The sequence below is a fragment of the Telmatherina bonti genome (genome assembly GCF_933228915.1).
Source record: "Telmatherina bonti genome assembly, chromosome: 10".
NCBI lineage: Eukaryota > Metazoa > Chordata > Actinopteri > Atheriniformes > Telmatherinidae > Telmatherina > Telmatherina bonti.
Genome location: NC_136628.1, coordinates 20,641,758 through 20,662,593, shown reverse-complemented (window position 1 = coordinate 20,662,593; position 20,836 = coordinate 20,641,758). Strand labels below are relative to the sequence as shown.

The following is a 20,836-nucleotide window of genomic DNA, read 5'->3' as shown; positions in this document are numbered from 1 at the left end:
ATAATATCTTGCAAAGTTGCTCTTGTTGTTGCATTGAAGGTTCCCTGGTGCTCAGCAGCTTATCTATCAAATGCCAAAACAGAAGAAACTCCTGAAGTTATTCCTGGCTTTAATAAAGAGGGGATCAACACAGTGCATGGCTCCCTGACTGTATATCCTATTAACCAAAACACATCCACACTTTTACCTGTGGTCATATTTGTGGAATATTGGACTGAATTTGCTCATAATTCATTGAATTAACAATTTCTGGCCAAAGTGTGTTCCATCTGAAGCATCCCACTTTCTTCAGAAGCCAAGACTGTACATGACTAAGCTGAGAGTGCCTGTTTAATGATGGATTTTTCTTTCTCCCTTTGAAGCTGTATCAGATCTGGCTTAAACATGGGAGATGGAGACAGCTGCAGGGGAAAAACTGGGTCTGGGTTGTGAATCTGAGGTGATGAACGATGAACATGACAGCAGGGAGGATGAACGTGGGAATAGGATAACAAAGGGGGATTTGGTGTAGGAAAAGCTGGTGGAAATGATGAATCCACATCATAAAAGGAAAAGGAAGGAGAGTGCTGTCCCAGGCGGTCTGTGATAACAAATACTCTAAGGTTTCTTTTGTGTGCTGTGTTCAAGTCAACATGGAACTTGAGTTTGCTTTTCCTTCTTTAGCTAATTAATAAAATGTAATGAAACTGCTTAATTTAGTTCTGTCTGCAGGATATATAGAGTTGTGCACATAGTGCCTCCAAGTCTTTGTTTTACTGTAATGTAAATAAACAAAATAACTTATTTACCTTTTTATCATCTGCTTTTTTAGACTGTGAAAACTTTCACTCAAAACCTCTGTTCGTCATTCAGAGACGACTGACGGAAGAAAAGCTGTCATGGATCTTGATGCAAACTCTGAATTAGAGGGTGTCCTTGGTGCGCTGGGATGTGATGGTGGTCAAGAAATCCATGTGATATTTGTGTGAAACAACATGAGGAAGGAGGAGACAATAAGTTTGTGCTGTTGGTGGAGTTTTCACGGGAGGAAGGATTTTGACTGAAATTAAGGGTGTGTGTGGGGAAGAGCAGGACGTCATGGTATGGAAAACACAGTGGGGGAGTAAAAGAGTGAAGGGGGGGGGGTGTTGGAGAAACAGACTTGTTGGTATAAAAACCTCCCCCTCTTATGCCTGTTCCCATATCTTCTGTGTGGTGTATTTGGAGGGGTGCAAGTGTGTGTATGTGTGTATTTTAAAAGACTACGAGTGTGTTTTAGTGCCCTTACAGTACAGAGGACTGATAACTCCTCAGGATGGATAAGCTGTTTGTGGTGACTTTAGTGGTAGTGACCTTCTGCTCTTTAGGAAGCGTGGATTCTTCCGCCTATGACAAGATAGTCAGCCACAGCCGCATACGGGCCAGGAACGAAGGGTAAGAGACAGAGTACAAAAGGCAACACACATTCATGAAGAAATAATGACTTTTTCTGCTGATATTCATCAGTCTTGATCATCTTGTGTGTGTTAATGTGCAGATGGATTACTATAATTTGTGTTATTAGCAACAAACTGGCAAGTAGGAGCTCATGTACAAATCTGATAATATCAGATTTAATGTTTGTTTTTCTATATAAAAAAATAATAATAAAAAGCTGTTTTGGTTCACATAGACCACTTTAACACAGTTTGATAATCTGTTGAGACGCATTGGGAAAAAAAATGAACTAAAACAGAAAATCTTTGAAGCTTTAAGTTTCCTTATATACACAAACGTTTTTATGACATCTTAAGCCATGTGCAAGGTACACTTTCATTAACCGATTTGGTCCTTTTCTCTGTCACACATGCACTCAACAACTATTATCTATATTCCTGCCTTGTTCAGCACACATACTTCTCTCCTACCTGCATCCTGTGTTTGCTCCTCATCCTGTTTTTTTGCCTTTTTTTTTTTTATTCCGTACTCACCCTCTCCCTGCTCACCCTGTACTCTTTTTACAGGCCCAATGTGTGCGCTCTGCAGCAGGTCCTAGGATCCAAGAAGAAGTACTTCAGCACATGCAGAAACTGGTATAAAGGCTCTATCTGTGGCAAGAAGGCGTAAGTAGCCCATGAACTGAACAGATCTGTTGTGTTTGGTTATTTGAACTGAAGCAAAGCGTCTAGCCAAAATACAAACTGCAGCCATCAAACTCTGCACAAGTCCTTTTAGTCGTCACTTTCTTCTTTTTTTTTTTTTTATCTGGAATATAAAAATATATACTGTAAAACACATTCTATGTCCCCGCTCACACCTCCCCTCCTCTCAGGTTTGTGCACATTTTGTTACCTGCTGGCTTGTGACATGCATCATTGTTAGCTGGGTGATGTTGCAAACCTTGATCAGTGTTGATTGATGTAAACTTACTATCCAATAATGTAAAAAAATGTAATTTTGTAGATGGCACAAAGGATGCATTATTAATTTAAGTGAATTTGAGTGATGCAAATGGGTAGTGGGACTTGATCTGTGTGTGTGAGTGGGAGTCTATGCTCGCACGATTTTCTGAGACTGAGTTTATAACGTAAATTATTCATTTTTTGGTGTAAATTATGATTCAGCATAAATATAGTACTTAATTTAGATAATGATTTGAAGTTTTGAAGCCAGAGTTTAATAATACTTGTTTAAATATACAAATCTAAACATGCTGGTGAGTCAAAATTTGTGAACCAATTTGTTTCTCAAGTCAGGGATGTATTTTCTGATGTAATGTTGTGCAGGATGACTGTATGCCACCAAATAGCTGATGGAGTGCAAGGCCCAACTGGAGCTGTTCTGTGAAACAGCAGAACGTGTTTCCTCCCCCCTCTATCATTAACGATGAAGCCCACACATGACCACACAACCAGATAGACTCACACCTTTTTTCAGTCTGCTGGAACACCTGCTGGTTGGTTGAATCTGAAAATGAGGAGGTGCAGAGACAATGAACAAAAGAGGGTTTGTTGTGAGTTTTTTTTTTTCTCCCAAAACGGTTCTGTACTAAGATTGAATTACACAGAGCCCCCAGCAATCATCAAAAGTACAAGATCAAGTAACGTGGTTGTAAATAGCAGCATGGTAATGACCCATGTCCATCTTACAAAACTTGTTTTGTTTTTTTTTTCTCCCCTGCATTACTTATATAACATGCTTAACTTTAAATAAACCAAATCTAACTGGTTTCTTATAATTTTTCTCTTGTTATTTGGGTAATATTATTTAAAATGTTCAGTTTAATTAAAGAAATATTTTTTTTCTCTTTTCTTTATTAAACTGACTTGAAAAACTTTTTTACCAGCGTTTAAAGAAAAAGAAAGCTAATGTTTGGTAAATGATTTTTAACAAGAACACCAATGACTATGTCCTCTGAGAGCCACTACTTTTCAGTCACTGGTTAAGTCAAGGCTTTCATAAGACCCTGTTAGCATAGAACCCTAAAAGGAGGGGGATCAGGTTTTAGTCTTACAAGTTAGCTTGCCGCTTACAGCTTTTACACCTTCTTAAAACTACATTTTCACTAACTTACTGGGCAGCAAAATGTGGTTTAAAAAGACATTAATGCATTTCTGGCATTAAATAAACCTTCTGTTGATATACACAAACTTAAAAGTTGTGCTGAACATAATAAAAGAGAAAAAGTCCAGTTAATTTTAAGTTGCACAAATGCAGCGGCTTTTTTTGAAGCTGTGTTTTGATTTTGATGAAAATCAACGGGACTTCATCAGTTTACATATTGTTTCTGTTTGAGGCATTCAGTGTGTCTGTCAACAAACATACAAATGCATTAGAAAAGAAATACAGAAGAAAGAGACAAGACAAAACCATAAAAATGTCACTTTACTCGCTTATTGTTTATGGTCAAAGTGTGGAAATTGATCAGCAGTAGTGCGAGAAATCCACCCTGCAGCTGTGGTTCTGCTTTAGCTGGATTTGGTTCAAGTCCACACTGAGGCTGATTGTACTTTGTGTTCACTGTGGGCTGTTGAACCAACCAGCATATAACTCCAAAAACCAAAAATACATGAAAATATTGTCTTTAATCTGATCGAAGATCTAAATCAGGGAGAATTTTCCACACGTTAAAATGACAAATAAAATGGTGAGGATTTGGTGAAACATTCAAGTCAGACCGTCATTCCTTGAGTAAAAACTACTAAAAGCAATATATGAGAATGCATTGTAACAACACACAACTTGCAATGGTCATAACTAACCTCTACCTGTCCAGCAAAACTTTACCCCGTTACACTTTGGATAGATATAATGGGACCATGGTGACCTTTAGATGCCAGAAGAACTTAGATTGAGCTGTTGGAAATGCAGGTGGAAATTATCTTCTTGAGATGTTTTAGGTTTCAGACTCATTATAAAGAGAAACGATGATTAGATAGTTTAATGAAAGTTATTTATAGGTGACTAAGGTTATAATGTCAGAGAGGTGATCTCCTGTGTCAGAATAGGATGACGGAAAAATATATATAAAGGCAATGGCAATGATGAGTGCCAAAGCAAATTGTTGATAACGGATTACATAATGCAGGAAAAAGTGTAGCATTTTATCTGTAGCCAGAAAAAACCCACCTAGTGTTTCTGCGTCTGTGTGTGTGGGTCATGTATTTACACATCTGTTCATCTGGGAGCCACATTGAGCTGCAGACACTGCCAAGGAGTCTGGTTGCAGTAAACTGGCTTGCTCTGTCTCAGGTCTCTGCTGCATCTATTATCCTGTCAGAATACAGCCAAGGAGCGATGACTTCATGCCTTTAAAACTGCCAAACATGCATAGATATTTATGTTGTTACCATTATGAAAAAACTGGAGTCAAACCTCTGAGTGATTTTTCAGCGATCAGCAGGACTATTTGCACAATAACAGCCAACTGGATGAAGCAGATTATGGAGGTTTGTCAGAGTCTTTTTAGGAAGTTGAGGGGAGAAAATGAGTAATGATGGTTCTTTGTCTGTGATTAAAGTGATATTCCTTTCCATAATATATCCCTACTGTTCATATCTTCAGAGCAAAACAATCTGCAGGAGCTTTGGAATCATGGGAAAACAAGAGAGCAGCAAACAGCAAAGCTGTACAATGAGCTCCAGGGAAACCTCTCCAAACAAATCTGCTTTGCAAACACACTGACAGCTCCGCAGCTCCAACTGGAACCCATAATGTGCTCAGGGTTAAAGCCCAGTTAAATTGATTCAAGAGCTCTGCGCCTGTTTCTCTGGTGGATCATTGTTGAGCATCTTGCATTGACTCACATCCTAATTTGTTTGAATCTTGGAAGGTGAGCGTTAACTTGGAGGTTTCCCAGTCAACCCGCGTGATTTATACTTCCATGGAATCTAAACTACTGCCTAAACTGCTCACAGTATCAGCCTTCTCACACCTCTCAGTGTTAACATCCCTAACACTGCAGTAAATTAAACCAGTAGGGATCTGCAAACTCTACTTTTTTTGGATGAGAGTTTATATCCAAGAAAACAACTCCATGTTTAATTAGGACTTTACAATCAGCATATGAATGCAGAAAGAAGTGTATTATTAAAGCTATTTCTCAACAGTTGTATGTCTATAAGTTTGAAAACATATACATGTCTTTCTTGCATTGATGTGAACATAGCAACTTTAATTAAAACCAGTCCAGTCCAGTGTCAAGAAAAACACATTTGTCTGCATGTTCAGCTTATAGTAGATGTAAAAATCACGAGGTGGAACAATGTGTACTCTCTTCATTTATACAATGCAGTGTCCATGTCACCTTAATAAAGTAGTGACCTATTAATATTAAAGCCTTAGTATATTTATTCTAACCATGTAGTTCAATTTCTAATCCAAATTATTTGGTAAAGACATGAGTGGGAGTTTCATGCGTGTGTGATCCTCAGTGTTGCCTTAGGTTATTTTTAAAAATAACTTTTTAGTTTACTGCTATTGAAAATAAGTGGTTGTGTCATATTTCTCACATCTAACAAACTGTATTTATACTCTCATTCTTTTGAGGTTAGTGTGTAAAAGGTTGGATCAGCTTCCTGTCAAGATTTTTACTAATTTGACCTTGTTTTTTTTTTTGTTGTTGTTTTTTTACAGATTTAAAAAACTTTTCTTTCCATCCCAAAACTTAAATCCATTCAAATGATTTACTGAGTTGTATACATATCAAGAGTGTTACTCAGCTCCTTCAGTAGGTTAATGACCAAGCGAAGGAGACACTCGTATCTGCTTTTAATGTTGACATGCATACTGTATCTGAATCTGCAGTCTGTAAGAGCACATTTTTGATTTCCTCAGGGATGTGGGAGTTGTTGGTTTCAGTAAGTTTCACACACTATGCTGTTAAGGCTGATGGATGTATAAGCTGCTGCTCTTGTTCAGCAGAAGAGAGCTGTTTGATAACCTTAGAGATGTCAGCTTTCTCCAGCTTTTCCTGTTTTTCCAGTCCCACTGCTATCACTTGGCTTCCTTGCTGCTCTTCTTTATTCACTGGTCTTATCTTTGGTTAGTTTTCCAAATTGGTCCATATCTTCTCTGCATCGTCTACTTCAGGGTTTATTCAGTTTCAGTTCCACCACTGCTGCGGGTTTTAAACATACTTTTTCTTTTTACCTTAGACTTTGACTAGCACATTGCCTGATTATGATCAGACTTTGGGAAGCCTTTCTCCAATGTTTTCACTGACCTCAGTCCCAACAGTTGTCACCATCTCAGTTTCCTTCCTCACAGTTTTAGTTCTCTTTAGTTGATCTGGCATGTTTCTTTTGTCCTCAAGCTGCATTAGATTCATGCTGGATCGTATTCTGTTTCATTTATTTGTTTATACTGCTGCCAAAACATTGAAACATAATGCACAGCACCCCAACTAAAAGTGAGTGAGTTCTGAAGAAACAAAGAACTCATTTTCTTCTCTCTCTTTTTCTTTTTTTTTTTTTTTAAACAGCAAGCATCTGGATAAAATAGGTTGTTTTTTTTTTGTTTTTTTTGTTTTTTTTTACCAATCCTTTCAGTCACTCACAGATCTAACATTTTTGCACTTTTTTGGCAGCACAGTCATATATGAATGTTGCCCTGGATACATGAAGCTGGAAGGCATGAAAGGATGCCCTGCAGGTGGGCCCCAATTTGCTCACGCCATTACTAATCTCTTTAAAATCCTTATTTATCTTTAGCTAAAGTTACAATTCCTCCTCTGCTTCTCCTAGTGGCTCCCATTGACCATGTTTATGGCACACTGGAGCTTGTAAAGGCCACAACCACACAGCAGTACTCTGACATGTCCAAGCTGAGAGGGGAAATAGAGGGCAATGGCTTCTTCACCATGTTTGCACCGAGCAATGATGCCTGGGAAAATCTGGATTCTGTGAGAACACATGGGCTTGACATTTTTATACACATGCAAATTTTCAATCATAACATTGGAAATTTGCAAATCTGACATCATAGCTGTCCTCTATCTAATTTTGTCATTTCTACAGACTGTACGGTCTGCCCTGGTGAGCAATGTGAACATCGAGCTTTACAATGCTCTTCACTTCCACATGGTGAAACGCCGTCTTCTGACCAAAGACATGAAGAATGGCATGACTGTCACCTCTATGTACAATAACCAGGGGCTTTACATCAACCATTATTCCAATGGGGTGAGCCTATGCAGTATTTAGACAAGCTCAATACTGTGATTATGTCTAATGCCTTTTAGCTTGGCTGAAGAACAAATTTCCTCTCTGGGAAGGTCGTCACGGTGAACTGTGCCAGAATCATCCATGGTAATCAGGTGGCCACAAACGGTGTGGTGCATGTCATCGATCGGGTGATCAGCGGTGTTGGTAATACCATCAAGGACGTCCTGGATGCTAACGAAGACCTCTCCTCATTCAGTGTATGTAAAATCCTGCTTCTAAAACTGGGTTATTGATTTGTTATAAAAAAAAAAGACAGATGACACAAGTTGTTAAATATAATGGAGTGTCTCTCGGGGACCTTTTGCATGTGAGACACAAAGTTCTTACTCTGTCTCCTTTTTTCAGACTGCTGCAATAGCTTCTGGTGTGATAGACAAGCTGGGACAGCCTGGTCAGTTTACGTTGTTCGCTCCAACAAATGAAGCTTTTGACAAATTTGGCCCAGAACGCTTGGAGCTTCTCATGGATAACAATGATGTCATCACAGGTACGTACATGAGATGCACAAATGATGAAATATACCACTGCATTAACAGAAATCCTAGTGTTTTAAAGGATTGTCTGATTTTCCCTCCGCTTGAAGCCCAGATTTAATTATTACTAAAACAGCTAAGAATGTTGCATCCATTATATCAACTGGTACAAAATATTGTGCTTATTTTTTCTCCCTGATTTGTTCAAATGAGTCTGAATCTCATGCTGTATCGCCACCAATGTTTCTTTATCTTTTCTTTCCTTTTTTTTTTAGCATGGTTGTCTAAACTTCTGGATGTTTTGCCATCAAAACATTAATGTTCCCATCATTATTAATACTCGCTTTGGTTTTAGCAACTAGATCATCAGCACTTAAGTGTTTTACTAAGTGTTTTACTTGGCGTACATTATTTGATGATTGACCAAATGTTCTATATTTCAGTGTTTTGGTTGTCCTTTGTCCCAGCTAGAGTTGCCCCATTATTGTACTGTGATATCAAAACAGCCCACAAAACCATACACAAAGAAAAAAGACTTTAATTTTTATGTTTTGCTTACATAATGCTTGTTTTGGCCCGCAGAAGAGTCTGCTTCACATCTCTCTTTTACAACCAGCCCCTTGCTCTGCTGTTGGCATTTTGTAGGAAAACTGTGGTAGAAACATGGCCAGTGATCAGCATCAGTCAAATAAATACACATTTTAAAAAGACAGAGCTGTGTTCACTAATAGTGTTACAAAAAGCTGACCTGTGACACCTGGGCCTCCTGCACTAATAAGACATGAAATTTAACATAGTAAACACTTAACCCTGTGATGGACTGGTTACTTGCTGAGAGTGCTTCCTATCTCTTAGGTGATGCTTGCTGGAATAGGCTCCAGCCCCACTTGTGACCCTGAATTTTATTGAGTAGGTAAACAAAGTGGATGACAACAAGTTACCACTTTAGCTTGTCTTGCAGATAAAGTAGCCATTAACATCTCTGCAGCCTTGTTCAGGTGCTAACAAGAATATAGAAGCACAGTTAATCTACCATGACGGAGACACACACACACACACAAACACACACACACACACACAAACACACACACACACATATACACCCACCACAGCTGGTCAGCATTCATCACATTAAAGTTGTATGTGGAATACCAGAAAGCTTAGGTCATGATCTGAACAACACACTTGTACACAGTAAAATGTGCTCCAAATCCAGATAATACTGTTCTTCCATGCAAATTTTACACTGGACTACTTGTACATATTTTGTTCTAGATGTACTGATGAGGAGGAGGTGGACATTTGACCTACAATCCCGTACACTACCAGTCTACTGTTTGGTACACTACTTTTAAACTGATGCTGTACCTTAATAGCTCTTTTAAATAATTAATATGCAAGTCTAGATTTTTGCCTGTTGGGATTCTTTGGAGACTTGTGGTACAGATGGCAATTTTTATATGCAGGGGAGAAAAAGACAAATGAGAAATGCGTATCCTCAGCAGCTGTACACCTCATGATTTCAGCACAGCTAGGTTTTACATCTGATGTTTTGCACAGCTGTTAGAAAGAGACAGAAATGGGTCTTCATACCATGTCTGGGTAGACTGCAACAGATCCAGACTACTAGTCAATTTACAAGCTTCACTGAGTGCTGTTAACAATGCTTTTATTGTTTAGATACACTTTAGCATTTATTGACCAATTAATGCTAAAGTGACCAATTTAAAGTAAACCACTGAAACTGTCTTCTAACTGAGCTTTGCACGTTCCTAAAAGGGAATGTGGGGATCTGTATATTCACTGAGTCAATAGAGCTAGTATTATGGCAGTCTAATAAGTGTATATTTTCATGTGGGAGCACACTAAACTTCTGATAAATTATCTGACACATAAGGGAAGATTATATTTTTGTCACATTTTGTCACAAATAACTATAGGCTACAATGGAACAAAAGCAAAATAGAAATTATTCTAACATTTCTCCAACCAAATCCCTCAGCCTTGGTGAATTACCACCTTCTGAACAGCGTTCAGTGTGCGGAAGCAATCATGGCCGGATCAGTGTATGAGACTGCGGAGGGTAGCACCATCGTGATCGATTGTGATGGCGACAGTCTGACTGTCAATGGCATCAAGATGGTGCTGAAAAAGGACATTGTAACCACCAATGGTGTCATTCATCTCATAGACCAGGTGCTCATCCCTAATTCAGGTAAAGCACATTCTAAATGTCTTCATTCAATAGGCTGTACCTTTTCTCTTTGATCATCAGTGTTTTTTGTTTGTATAATTCATATCAGCCAAGGAAGTTATGGAGCTGATGGGACAGTCCCAGAGCTTGTTTGGTGATATGGTATCTGAGCTGGGCTTAGCGGCTGCCTTAGGTCCAAAAACAGAGTACACACTCCTCGCTCCCTTCAACAGCACCTTCACTGGTGAGCTGAAATTAGTTCTTACACAATGAGCAGTTTTACTTTCACAGATCAAAATGTATTGCCAAATTTTCAACTTAAATTGCTTTTTGAAATTAAATTTGCCCATTTTGGATTTAATTCTGTAACTTTATGTGTCCTGGTCAGATGAGGTCATGTCAATAGACCAGAGCTTCCTGAGAATCATCCTGGAAAACCACATCTTGAAGCTGAAAGTCACACTGAGTGAGCTTTACAATGGGCAGCTGCTGGAAACACTCGCTGGCAAATTCCTCAGAGTCTTCATTTACCGCACTGTGAGATCTATGTGTGTCTGTATTATCAGAGACTCAAATGGAGTGAGAAAAAAAAATGGAGTGAGAAAAATAGGATATATTTGAGGTTAAACACATTGACTTGCAGCAGTTTCCACGCTGAAAATGTGGTATAGATTACAAGGCTTTATACCAGGTGTTAGCATTGCTTTATTCATCCATCTGTAAACAAATGTACAACAGCTAATTGCTCTAAATCATGGCAGATGAAAGGCTGGTTTAAATATTGCAATCAGCTAGGATCCGTTCTTTTCACAGAAACATGTTTAGTTTCATTGATTGCGATCAAAGCAAATCAAGCAAAAGCCTTATGCCATCAAATAAACTGTTTCTAAATTTGCCCTAAAAGTATAAGACCTTAACGCTACTTTCTGAATGTTCCTCTTTTGACAGGCTGTGTGTATAGAAAACGCATGCATGGTACAAGGCAGTAAGGAGGGAAACAATGGGGCGCTCCATCTTGTCAGGTCCCTCATCAAACCGGCTGACAAAACAATCTATGAGTATTTGGTTACTGATGGAAGATTCAAGTAAGAATAACATCTTAGTTTTCTATTGCTTCTAATGCCTTTGCTTGGTCTTGCCTATGTATTTGTTATTCTGATTTAAACATTTAGCAAATGTAAAACCAAAAAAAAGTTTCAAAAGAATGTAACATATTCCTCTTATATAAGGCATTGTGCAGTTCATTACACTCAGGGTTTTTGTAGCTGCAGCATTATGTGGTCAACTATGACCTTTATCTCATGTTAGGAGCTTTTAAATTTACTTTAAATGCACGTTGTGTGCTTTCAAAGACTAAAAAACATAAAAGTCATCCACCTCATAATAAAGAACCCAACAACTTTAAAATTTTCCTTACTCATGGCTCTTATTTCCTGTCTTTAATCCTGTTCATATGAATTCAGGATTTTCTTGTCCCTGATGGAGACAGCAGATCTGCTGGATCTGTTGAAGCAGGAAGGCTCCTACACCGTCTTCGCACCAACTGATGATGCCTTTGACGAGCTCAGTAAAGAGGACTTAGCTTTGCTGAAAAGTGAGTTCTGGAATAAAATCCAGCCTCACATTTCTCTGTTCTCAAGTTAAATTGTTCTGTTGTGAGATTATGTGATGCAGTGATGAGGAAAACGATTAACAATACATCTCCTGCATGAAATCTTTGCTGTTTTGTGTGCTTATTGGCAGGTGATTTAATTGCTTTGAGAACCATTCTTCTCTACCACTTCAGTGATGGGATCTTCATCAATGGAGGATTAGAGAGAGGAGTTATCAATCTGCTCAAAACCCTGCAGGGTAACAACCTGCAAATTAAATCTGTAAGAAGCCCGTACTCTCCATGTTTGTGTTTATTTGTTTTTGGAAAAAAATTAATTACTAATTATTATTATTAATGATTAGATGCATGAATCTGCTTTTATCATACAGGAATAGCGCTGTGTTGGGAAATACCTGTAGTGGTGCTTGGAAATACATTCCAGGAAAACCCAACAATTTTCTGCAACCACAAAGACGACAATCTATAAACACGACCCCAAAGTTATTCAAGCAGGTTTTTACATTAAGAAAGTGTTATTAAGGTGCAGTTAGTCTTTAGAGACGCATATCCAGAGCTTTTTAAAGCTTGAAACTTATATCAAAGTACTAATTTACCTAAAACTGGAGAATGTCCAGCATTCATTGGAGAGCAGCCAAAAGTAATAAAAACCCGATTTCCTGTCACTTCCGTCAACGCCTAGTATTGGTATTCATCCTCCCTCCCTTCCTACCTCTCACCCAGTATTTTTAACCTGCCATTTGACTCTATGTCTGCTTTGTTCCTGCTCACTTTTGCTCCCTCACTTTCTCTGCCACCGGGCTATTAGGTCATTGATAAAGGTCTCCTGTCAGGCCTGCAGTATTTCCTTGATAGACAAAGGAAAGAACAAAAAGGGAGTTTAAGCTGTTTAGACTGTGGTCAGTTAAACAGAATAGACGCTGATTAATAGATGTCTGTGTTTAGTTTCCTAAACGTTATCGAAAATGTTTTCATTGTGCTTTTGTAGAGAGGAGGCAGAGAAGAAATTATGCTTATTTCTGACTTAGAGAGTACAGACAGAAATCCAGCCTTTAATCAAGACAGTTACTAACTTCATCCTGACTGGAGTTAAATAGTTTTGTTTTATAATGCTAATAGACACCATACGAACACACTCTGGCTTCCTGTGCATATTTCACATGAACACCGAATACGGATGTGTTGGTTGTTCATCAACAATTCAGTTTCATTTATTTATTTATTTTTTTTATTTTAGATCTTAGAAATAATAATGTCTAGTATGTCTGGTATGTATATATACATATACACTACTCACAAAAAGTTAGGGATATTTGGCTTTCAGGTGAAATTTATGGAAAATGCAATATGTTCATGCTACAGTGATATAATATCATAAAAGTAAGACATTTAAGTAGAAGGATGCACTACTGATTTCCTCATCTCAAAAAATTCATTCAACACAAAAGGTAACAACAATGGTAGTTACACCACAACAAAAAATTTGAACGTCTCAATATCTCGTCATGTGCCCTTGAGCATCAATTACAGCTTGACAACGACGTCTCATGCTGTTCACAAGGCAACTTATTGCCTGCTGAGGCATGGCATCCCACTCTTCTTGAAGGGCAGCCCTCAGGTCGTTGAGGTTCTGAGGTGCAGGGTTTCGAGCCTCTACACGACGGCTCAGCTGATCCCACAGGTTTTCAATGGGATTCAGGTCTGGAGAGAGTGCAGGCCATTCCATTTGAGGTACACCAGTCTCCAACAGCCGTTCCCTGATGATGCGGCCTCGATGAGCAGGAGCATTGTCGTCCATGAAGATGAAATTAGGCCTGTGCTGTTCATGTAGGGGCACAATCACTGGATTAATGATGTTATTCAGGTAGTATGGGCTTGTCACTGTACCATTCACAAAGTGTAGGGCAGTTCTGTACCAAGTGGACACCCCTGCCCACACTGTAACACCGCCACCACCAAAAGCTGGCCTGGTGACAACAGTGGCTGATGCATAGCGCTCTCCCTGACGTCTCCAACATCGTTGCCGGCCATCATTTCTGCTCAGTGTGAATCGACTTTCATCAGAGAACAGCACTGAGGCCCACTGGTTCCTCGTCCAGCGTAAATGCTCCCTGGCCCATGCAAGACGATGATGCCTGTGCCTGGTGGTGTGGTCAGGTACCCGTGCAGGTCGTCTAGCACGCAGACCACGCTGATGGAAACGGTTTCGAATGGTCTGACGTGACACTTGGGTGCCTCTCACCTCTTAAACGTGCCTGGAGTTGAGTGGCATTCATCATCCGGTTTCTCAGGGCAGTGTTCACAATGTAGCGGTCATCAGCACGGGATGTGGCCAAAGGACGTCCACTTCTAGGCCTTTCTGTGACTCTTCCAGTCTCTCCATATCTCTGTTGCAACCTGCTGATGACACTCTGTGACACTCCAAGCTCAGTGGCCACTTCTGTCTGAGAACGTCCTGTTTGAAGCATCGCAATGGTAAGGGACTGTTGTTCCATTGTTAGGTGTCGTCTTGGTCTCATGATGTCAAAATGTGAACAGCATGATGAGGACAACTGTTTAAACACCAGCTCTAATTGAACCAGGACATTTATTGGTCAATTCAAGGATCACACACCTGCTGTGATTTTTGCCGTTAAGCTCCTTGTTAGAGAACAGCAACTTGTGCAAAATTTCTTGAAACATTTAACAGTTGGACATGTGCATTTAAAAGCTTAGAGAAGATCAGATTAAGTTCACCTGTACAGGTTTGAATGCATTTTAGGCTTGTTGTGAAATTTCACCCAAAAGCTGAATATCCCTAACTTTTTGTGAAAAGTGTATGTATATATATATATACATATATACATATATACATATATATATATATATATATATATATATATATATATATATATATATATATATATATATATATATATATATATATATATATATGTGCGTGTGTGTGTGTGTGTGTGTGTGTGTACATTAATTTATGTTTCATTTCTCTCAGGTGAATAACTCTATCAATGTCAACTCAGTGGATGTGCCGGACAGTGACCTGATGGCAAAGAATGGCGTCATCCACGTGGTGAAGAATGTTCTCTATCCTGGTGGTGAGAACTGCATCCATCACTGGACTTTCGTGTAATCTGTACTCTGTTCAAAGATCCATTGTGTTCATTTGGTATGATCTATGTGATACATGTGCTTACAGACCTTCCTGTGGGCCGCCAGGATCTCCTGGCTCTGCTTAAGAAGCTGATTAAGTACATCCAGATAAAAGTAGGGAAAGTTTACGTCTGTAAATGTGAAAAGTTCAAGCATGGTTTTTTCTTTATGTTTTTCACATTTTTTGTCATACATTTCATTCGGTTATCATTTCTGTCCTTTAGTATGTCTCTGGATTTTCATATACCGAGATTCCACTCACCTTCATCAGTAAGATTCCTTTCTGTTTTTATTTCTGGGTGGTGTGTGAACATTATATGTTCTTCAACAATCAGTTTTAATTTCCTGATTTCACAGAGAAGACCATCACAACTCAGTACATTGAAGGTAAGACTTACAATGACAGAATGATTTAAATCACCCTTGTTCATAGAATGGATCTGTTACGAGTTGGGATTTTATAATTGATTGCCTGTAAAGTGAGATCAATCCTTCAACCACATGTGTGTCATCATCCCATCAGAACCCCTGCGCTGTGTTTTTATGTACACATGACAGTATCCTCTCACTGCTGTCTAAGTGCACTCGAACCACAAAAGATATTTAATTAGTTCCTTTAGGGATGAGGTAATTAGCCTTCTAAAGCATAGCAGAGTCAGAGACCATAGAGGATTCTTGGATGTTGATTTCTTGAGCTGGGCTGAATTCAGTGTTTCTCCTATCAAATGGGACAGCGCTTTGACATGCTGCGTAACATGAGAGAAACAACGTTTTCTGTAGTAATTAGGCATATTGCACAAACTCCAGAGTTAGAGCTCTAAGTCTTCAGGGACTTTCATTTTCAGGTTTTTAGAATTTGTTGCCGTGTTTCTGGCTCAGATTAACTCATTCTCCCTGCCCCCTGTATTTCATCAAACCAAAGAATGCAACAAGGAGTAATGTTATTTGCCTCATCCACTTGTGATAGTCCACAAAGGAGACATAAGGTTTACTATTTCTCAAAAGAATGTCAACAAGATGTGATCATTTCTAGGTGCTGCTTCACCTTACACTTTTTATCATGCAATATCTCATGAGGAGGAGGTGCTGCAGTAGAAAAAAAAAAAGATGAAAATCCCTACAACCCTCTGAATATTATTATCAAACAGTAGAATGGACTATTCACGTACTTTTATAGCGGTTTTCTAGTAATCTTGACCACTCAAAGTACTTTAACACTACATGTCTCATACAGCATTTTTTTCCATGTATACATTTACACATTCGGGTTGGCAGATGTTTGCTCCTCCTCCTGAACTACAGTCGCCCCATTTATCCTTAATAGAAATTTAAATAAAAGTTACACTTCAGCATTATGACTAAATCGTATGAACTGAATTATTCAGAAATTAATTATATTAATTTGCTGACTGGCTCATAGACGCCAAATTGTATATACACATTGAAAGTGTATATACACAGTTTTGAGTATAAATTAGCAGCCTCTCTTGATGACGTTATTTGAAAGAGCAGACCAAGTTCTGGCTCTGATCACCAGTCTGGGCCAGGTTTCAAGAGACCTCGGGCTAAAGATTAGAGGACATCCCATACAAACACCCATCTGTCAGCTTCATCTCTTTAAGGCCTGTATAAACACTTTCAAGCCAAAAAAAAAAAAAAAAAACATTAAAGTGGTTAAACATTAGAGACTTAAAGTAAAACAATACTCCTGACAGACATTTATGTGGAAATTGATTCAAAATGGGATTTGAACATATTAAATTGTTCACACTGGATTTTCTATGAAACAAGACATCAGGATTTTTTAAACCCTGACATGAGTAACTGATGAGTATTAAAGTACACAGTTGTCATTCAACATGAGTTACTACAAGAGGGGATGGACTGTCTACAGAAAACTGCCTCCTTGACTGTGGCAGATACTAGCAGTAGTTATTAAAAGCTTTCTTCTTTCAGTGGTGCAGTCTGATCCTGCTCATTTTGTTGTATTTGTTCCACTGGTTGTTCCTAAAGCAGTCATCTGATGTTACAAGTAAAGTTACATTTGTAAAAACAAAAAGCCATTGATGGTTTAACACTTCTTAGCTGAGATGATCCTGCATTGTATGGCTTTAGTCACTGCAGCATAAACACTCATACTTCATTGATAATAAGATTTTAAAAAATGAGCCAGCTCATATTTTATCAGTGTTTCAATCCTGCTCAGAGAGATATTACCAACTATATAGGAAGTTTCTGAGATGATGCTGTATGAATGCTGAAGTTTAAAAAATATAATAGTGTTGTTGTCGAGCAGCATACAGAAGTACAGTACATGTTGCATGCAGTTGGGCATCAAAGGTTTACCTTGGTAAAGGTTGCTTTGTACTAAATATCTGTTAGAATGTGATTGTTTATTCCTGGTGTACCACCTGGCCCCCATCCTGGCCCTTCCCTCAGAGTCAGAGTCACAGACACACACAGACACAGTTGAGCTTGAAACTATTTTGCGACTGCTGCTTTTACAGTTTGTTGCATTTTGTATTTCTTATGGTTTCATACGTCTCATAAAGATATATGTTTATGGCTCAGTAATTCAATATATCCTCGTTGAGTTTAGTAAAAAGAAACAAAAGATAATGATATATTAAAAAGATCATGTTTGCTTCATTACTCAGTATCATCATGCAAAAATATAAAAAAAATCAATATTTTAATTTTCATGTTTGACAAATGACATTTCTTTTACAAAAGTATAATTAAGGAATGTTGTCAAATATCAAAATAAGTATTGTTGCCTAAATATAACTTTCCTCTCTGATGTTCTTACTGCATATTTATAAGCTCTCTCTTTTTGTAGTTCCTGAGACGAAAGTGATCAGAGTCATTGAAGAGCCAACTGTCACCAAGGTTATTGAGGGGATGCCAACCACCACAGTAACAAGGGTCATAGAAAAAAGACCAACAGTCACACGAAAGGTGGTTGTTGAGAGTGAACCTGTGGTTTCCACAGTAACAAGAGTTATCAAGGGAAAGCCGTCCATTACTAAAGTCACACGAGTTATCAGCGGTGAGCTACAAACACTCTCAGATAATACTGAGATCATTCATATTGTTGGAACTAATGATGATTCATAAAACACTGGACCTGACAAAGCTTTCAGCCTTTCCACTGATCTGCTGCCTTTTACTGCAGGGGCAGAAGTTGATCCGCTGACAAAGATGATTTCAGGTAAGTTTCTGCAACACAAATTCACTAAACAAATCCCATCAGTGCATGATTTTGCTGATTTAAAATCTTACATGCATCTCTTCAGCTCTTTTAACAAACACATTCATAGTCCTGTTAACCACTGAGCATAATCGTCTGATGTGAAAAACACATGGTGACCACCCATTTTGTCTTTAGAAACATGTTTTTGCAGGATAGACTGTAATATTTCACCCAGTTTCCTGAACAGTATTTCTGAGAAATCGTAAAAAAAAAAATTTGTGACAGAAGTCATTGTAACATTTCTGCACTGTAAAGGCTTGAAACCTTCTATAACTACTCTGTAACAAACATCCCATTATATATACTAAACAGCTAGATGTGAAACATATGTTCACATTAGCCACACTGTTTAATTTCAGTTCACAATATATCAGACTTGATGATTGACAAGCATAAGTGTCTTGCTTGTGACTTTCATGTGATAACATCTGCACACAGAAACAGCACACACAGACTAGAAACCTTTTTGCAGATATCAAGCTAAATTTTGCAATATTTTTATTAGAGATTCACAGATCGTGTTAAAGCATTGCTGCGATCATGGACGTAACAGATTCTTCTGGGTAACACAGTATATAGAGGAAATCCCATGTTTGCCTCAATTCAAAGCATTCCAAATATCCTTATGGTTTCTGTGGGCTTATTAAGGATGCCACAGAAAAAAGACATTGATTTCATCAATCTGTCTTCTGGATAGGGACACATAACTAGATAAAGATGCATCCAAGTGTTTCTACAGGCGTTTCTACTCCATGTGGTTCACCATGACTTGGGTGTATAGTCTCACCACTTCAACAGTCTTATTTCAACTCACTGTCTGTGTCCGTTTCTGTCGGAAAAGAATGCTATCATTACATTTGCTCTTATATAGATGTGATGTGTATGTTTGTGCTGTGTGTAATTCTAATGTGCTGTTTTTGGTGAGGGTCAGTACCCACTATTGGGCTGCCTTTAGGCTAAAGACAACTGCTTTAAAACTGTTTTCTGGTGTCAAAGAGTTTAGCATATGAGCCAGGACCACTAATCTGCTCTGTTTTTCTGAGCTGAATCATCCCTCTTTGTGCACTTTTATGTTGCACCTGCTCATTTGTGTGCAAGTGTCTGGATGTTTGTCTTCTCAATAATGCAACACATTTATGCTTGACTTTGTGTTGGTGGTGGCAGAGGAGGTTTGTTATCAGGTGTATGTGCCTGTTAGTCTGTCCGTGTATCAGTCAATACTGTTGCTAAGTCGTTAAGTGACTTTCAACACCCTTCTCCGCTGCCCATCTGAAGGTGGAACTGGACACACCACGGTCAACGAGCCACGTGTCATTGAGGGTAGGGTGTCCTTATATGTATACTCCATAACCAACACGCTTTTTTTTTTTTTTTAAACTATTTTATCCTTCAATCATGAAATAGTCAATAATAAAAGTTTTAAAATAAAAGTTTTTGTAATTCTGTATTTTATGTGCAAGATAAGTGACTACATCATAATTGGAGAGAGAATGTGATGCATTTTTAGCTCTGATGTAACTTTGTATCTGCTCTCAGTCCCAGATTTGTCAAAGATAACCGCCTTCAGTGGAAATCCTGACCTGCTAAACGAGGAATCGGACAAAATTACTAAAATGATTCAAGGTGAATTTGCATAACTGGAGACTTTGAATGGATTTTGTGATATACTTGTACCTGGATGACTGACAGAGTTGTCCTTATTTCCCAGGAGGAGGTAGACTTGCTGCTGCTAGGAGAGCACCAAGTAAGAACATGATTAGTTGACAACATGATCATGATTTTGTCTACAGAAGTTAAACCAAAAGCACAATGTCCCATTTTAACTTTTGCGTTTGCACTATTTTCTATCCATTTGAGTCTTACCAGAAATCGTGTCTGTCCTCCTGGACAGGCTTTGCCCTTGTTTTCATTCATTGGCCTAATCCACATGTTTAATTCTGCTTCATTTCTCATAGCTGGAATGAGGAGAAGAGCAAGGTTGGTTAGGCATCATCACAAGACAAAGGAGTAAAACCTCCAGAGAGAACAAGCACAAGAAGACTGAAGAATGCATGCCCAGCACTTCTGGACAAGTGTTGGTGTTTTAAATGGCTGTGGACTGATAGAGAGGAATCTAAATGAGCTTTACTCCGTCTGAACCATACTGTGTGTGCTAGCCATTATATGTTATGGAATGGAACTAAAATACCCTTCGTGTAAGTTTGGTGGGGTAAATGGGGGTAAAGGTGAAACATATTCAAAAGGTTTCTTTAAGTTTGCTTTTTTTTAACATGTTTCTGCTAAATAGACTCAGTTGGAGGACTTTTATGTGCTTTTTATGGTGCTTGCATTCTAAACGGGATGCATTTTAATGAATGCAACAAACTGTTTTGCTACCATTATGCTGTACTGTATGTCTGTAAATTATCACATGGTAATTAAAAGATACATTAAAGCCTTTTTCCAGCTTTTGTGACAGTTTCTAATTAATAA

At 38.5% G+C, this 20,836-nt stretch overlaps 1 protein-coding gene across 1 annotated transcript; it reads left to right on the top strand.

Annotated features, from left to right (window-relative positions):
• Window positions 1-1,175: 1,175 nt before the first annotated feature.
• LOC306761431 (periostin-like) lies at window positions 1,176-20,814 on the top strand. Its single transcript, XM_079247585.1, has 23 exons — window positions 1,176-1,413; window positions 1,983-2,081; window positions 7,046-7,110; window positions 7,203-7,360; window positions 7,476-7,640; window positions 7,733-7,879; window positions 8,028-8,169; window positions 10,158-10,370; window positions 10,459-10,593; window positions 10,738-10,886; window positions 11,298-11,434; window positions 11,813-11,943; window positions 12,093-12,223; window positions 14,954-15,056; window positions 15,158-15,225; window positions 15,336-15,381; window positions 15,469-15,498; window positions 17,951-18,160; window positions 18,287-18,322; window positions 19,640-19,684; window positions 19,901-19,987; window positions 20,073-20,108; window positions 20,320-20,814. Exons 1-23 carry the CDS (start codon window positions 1,295-1,297, stop codon window positions 20,373-20,375), a joined length of 2,508 nt encoding a protein of 835 aa, XP_079103711.1. The 5' UTR covers window positions 1,176-1,294; the 3' UTR covers window positions 20,376-20,814.
• Window positions 20,815-20,836: the final 22 nt, after the last annotated feature.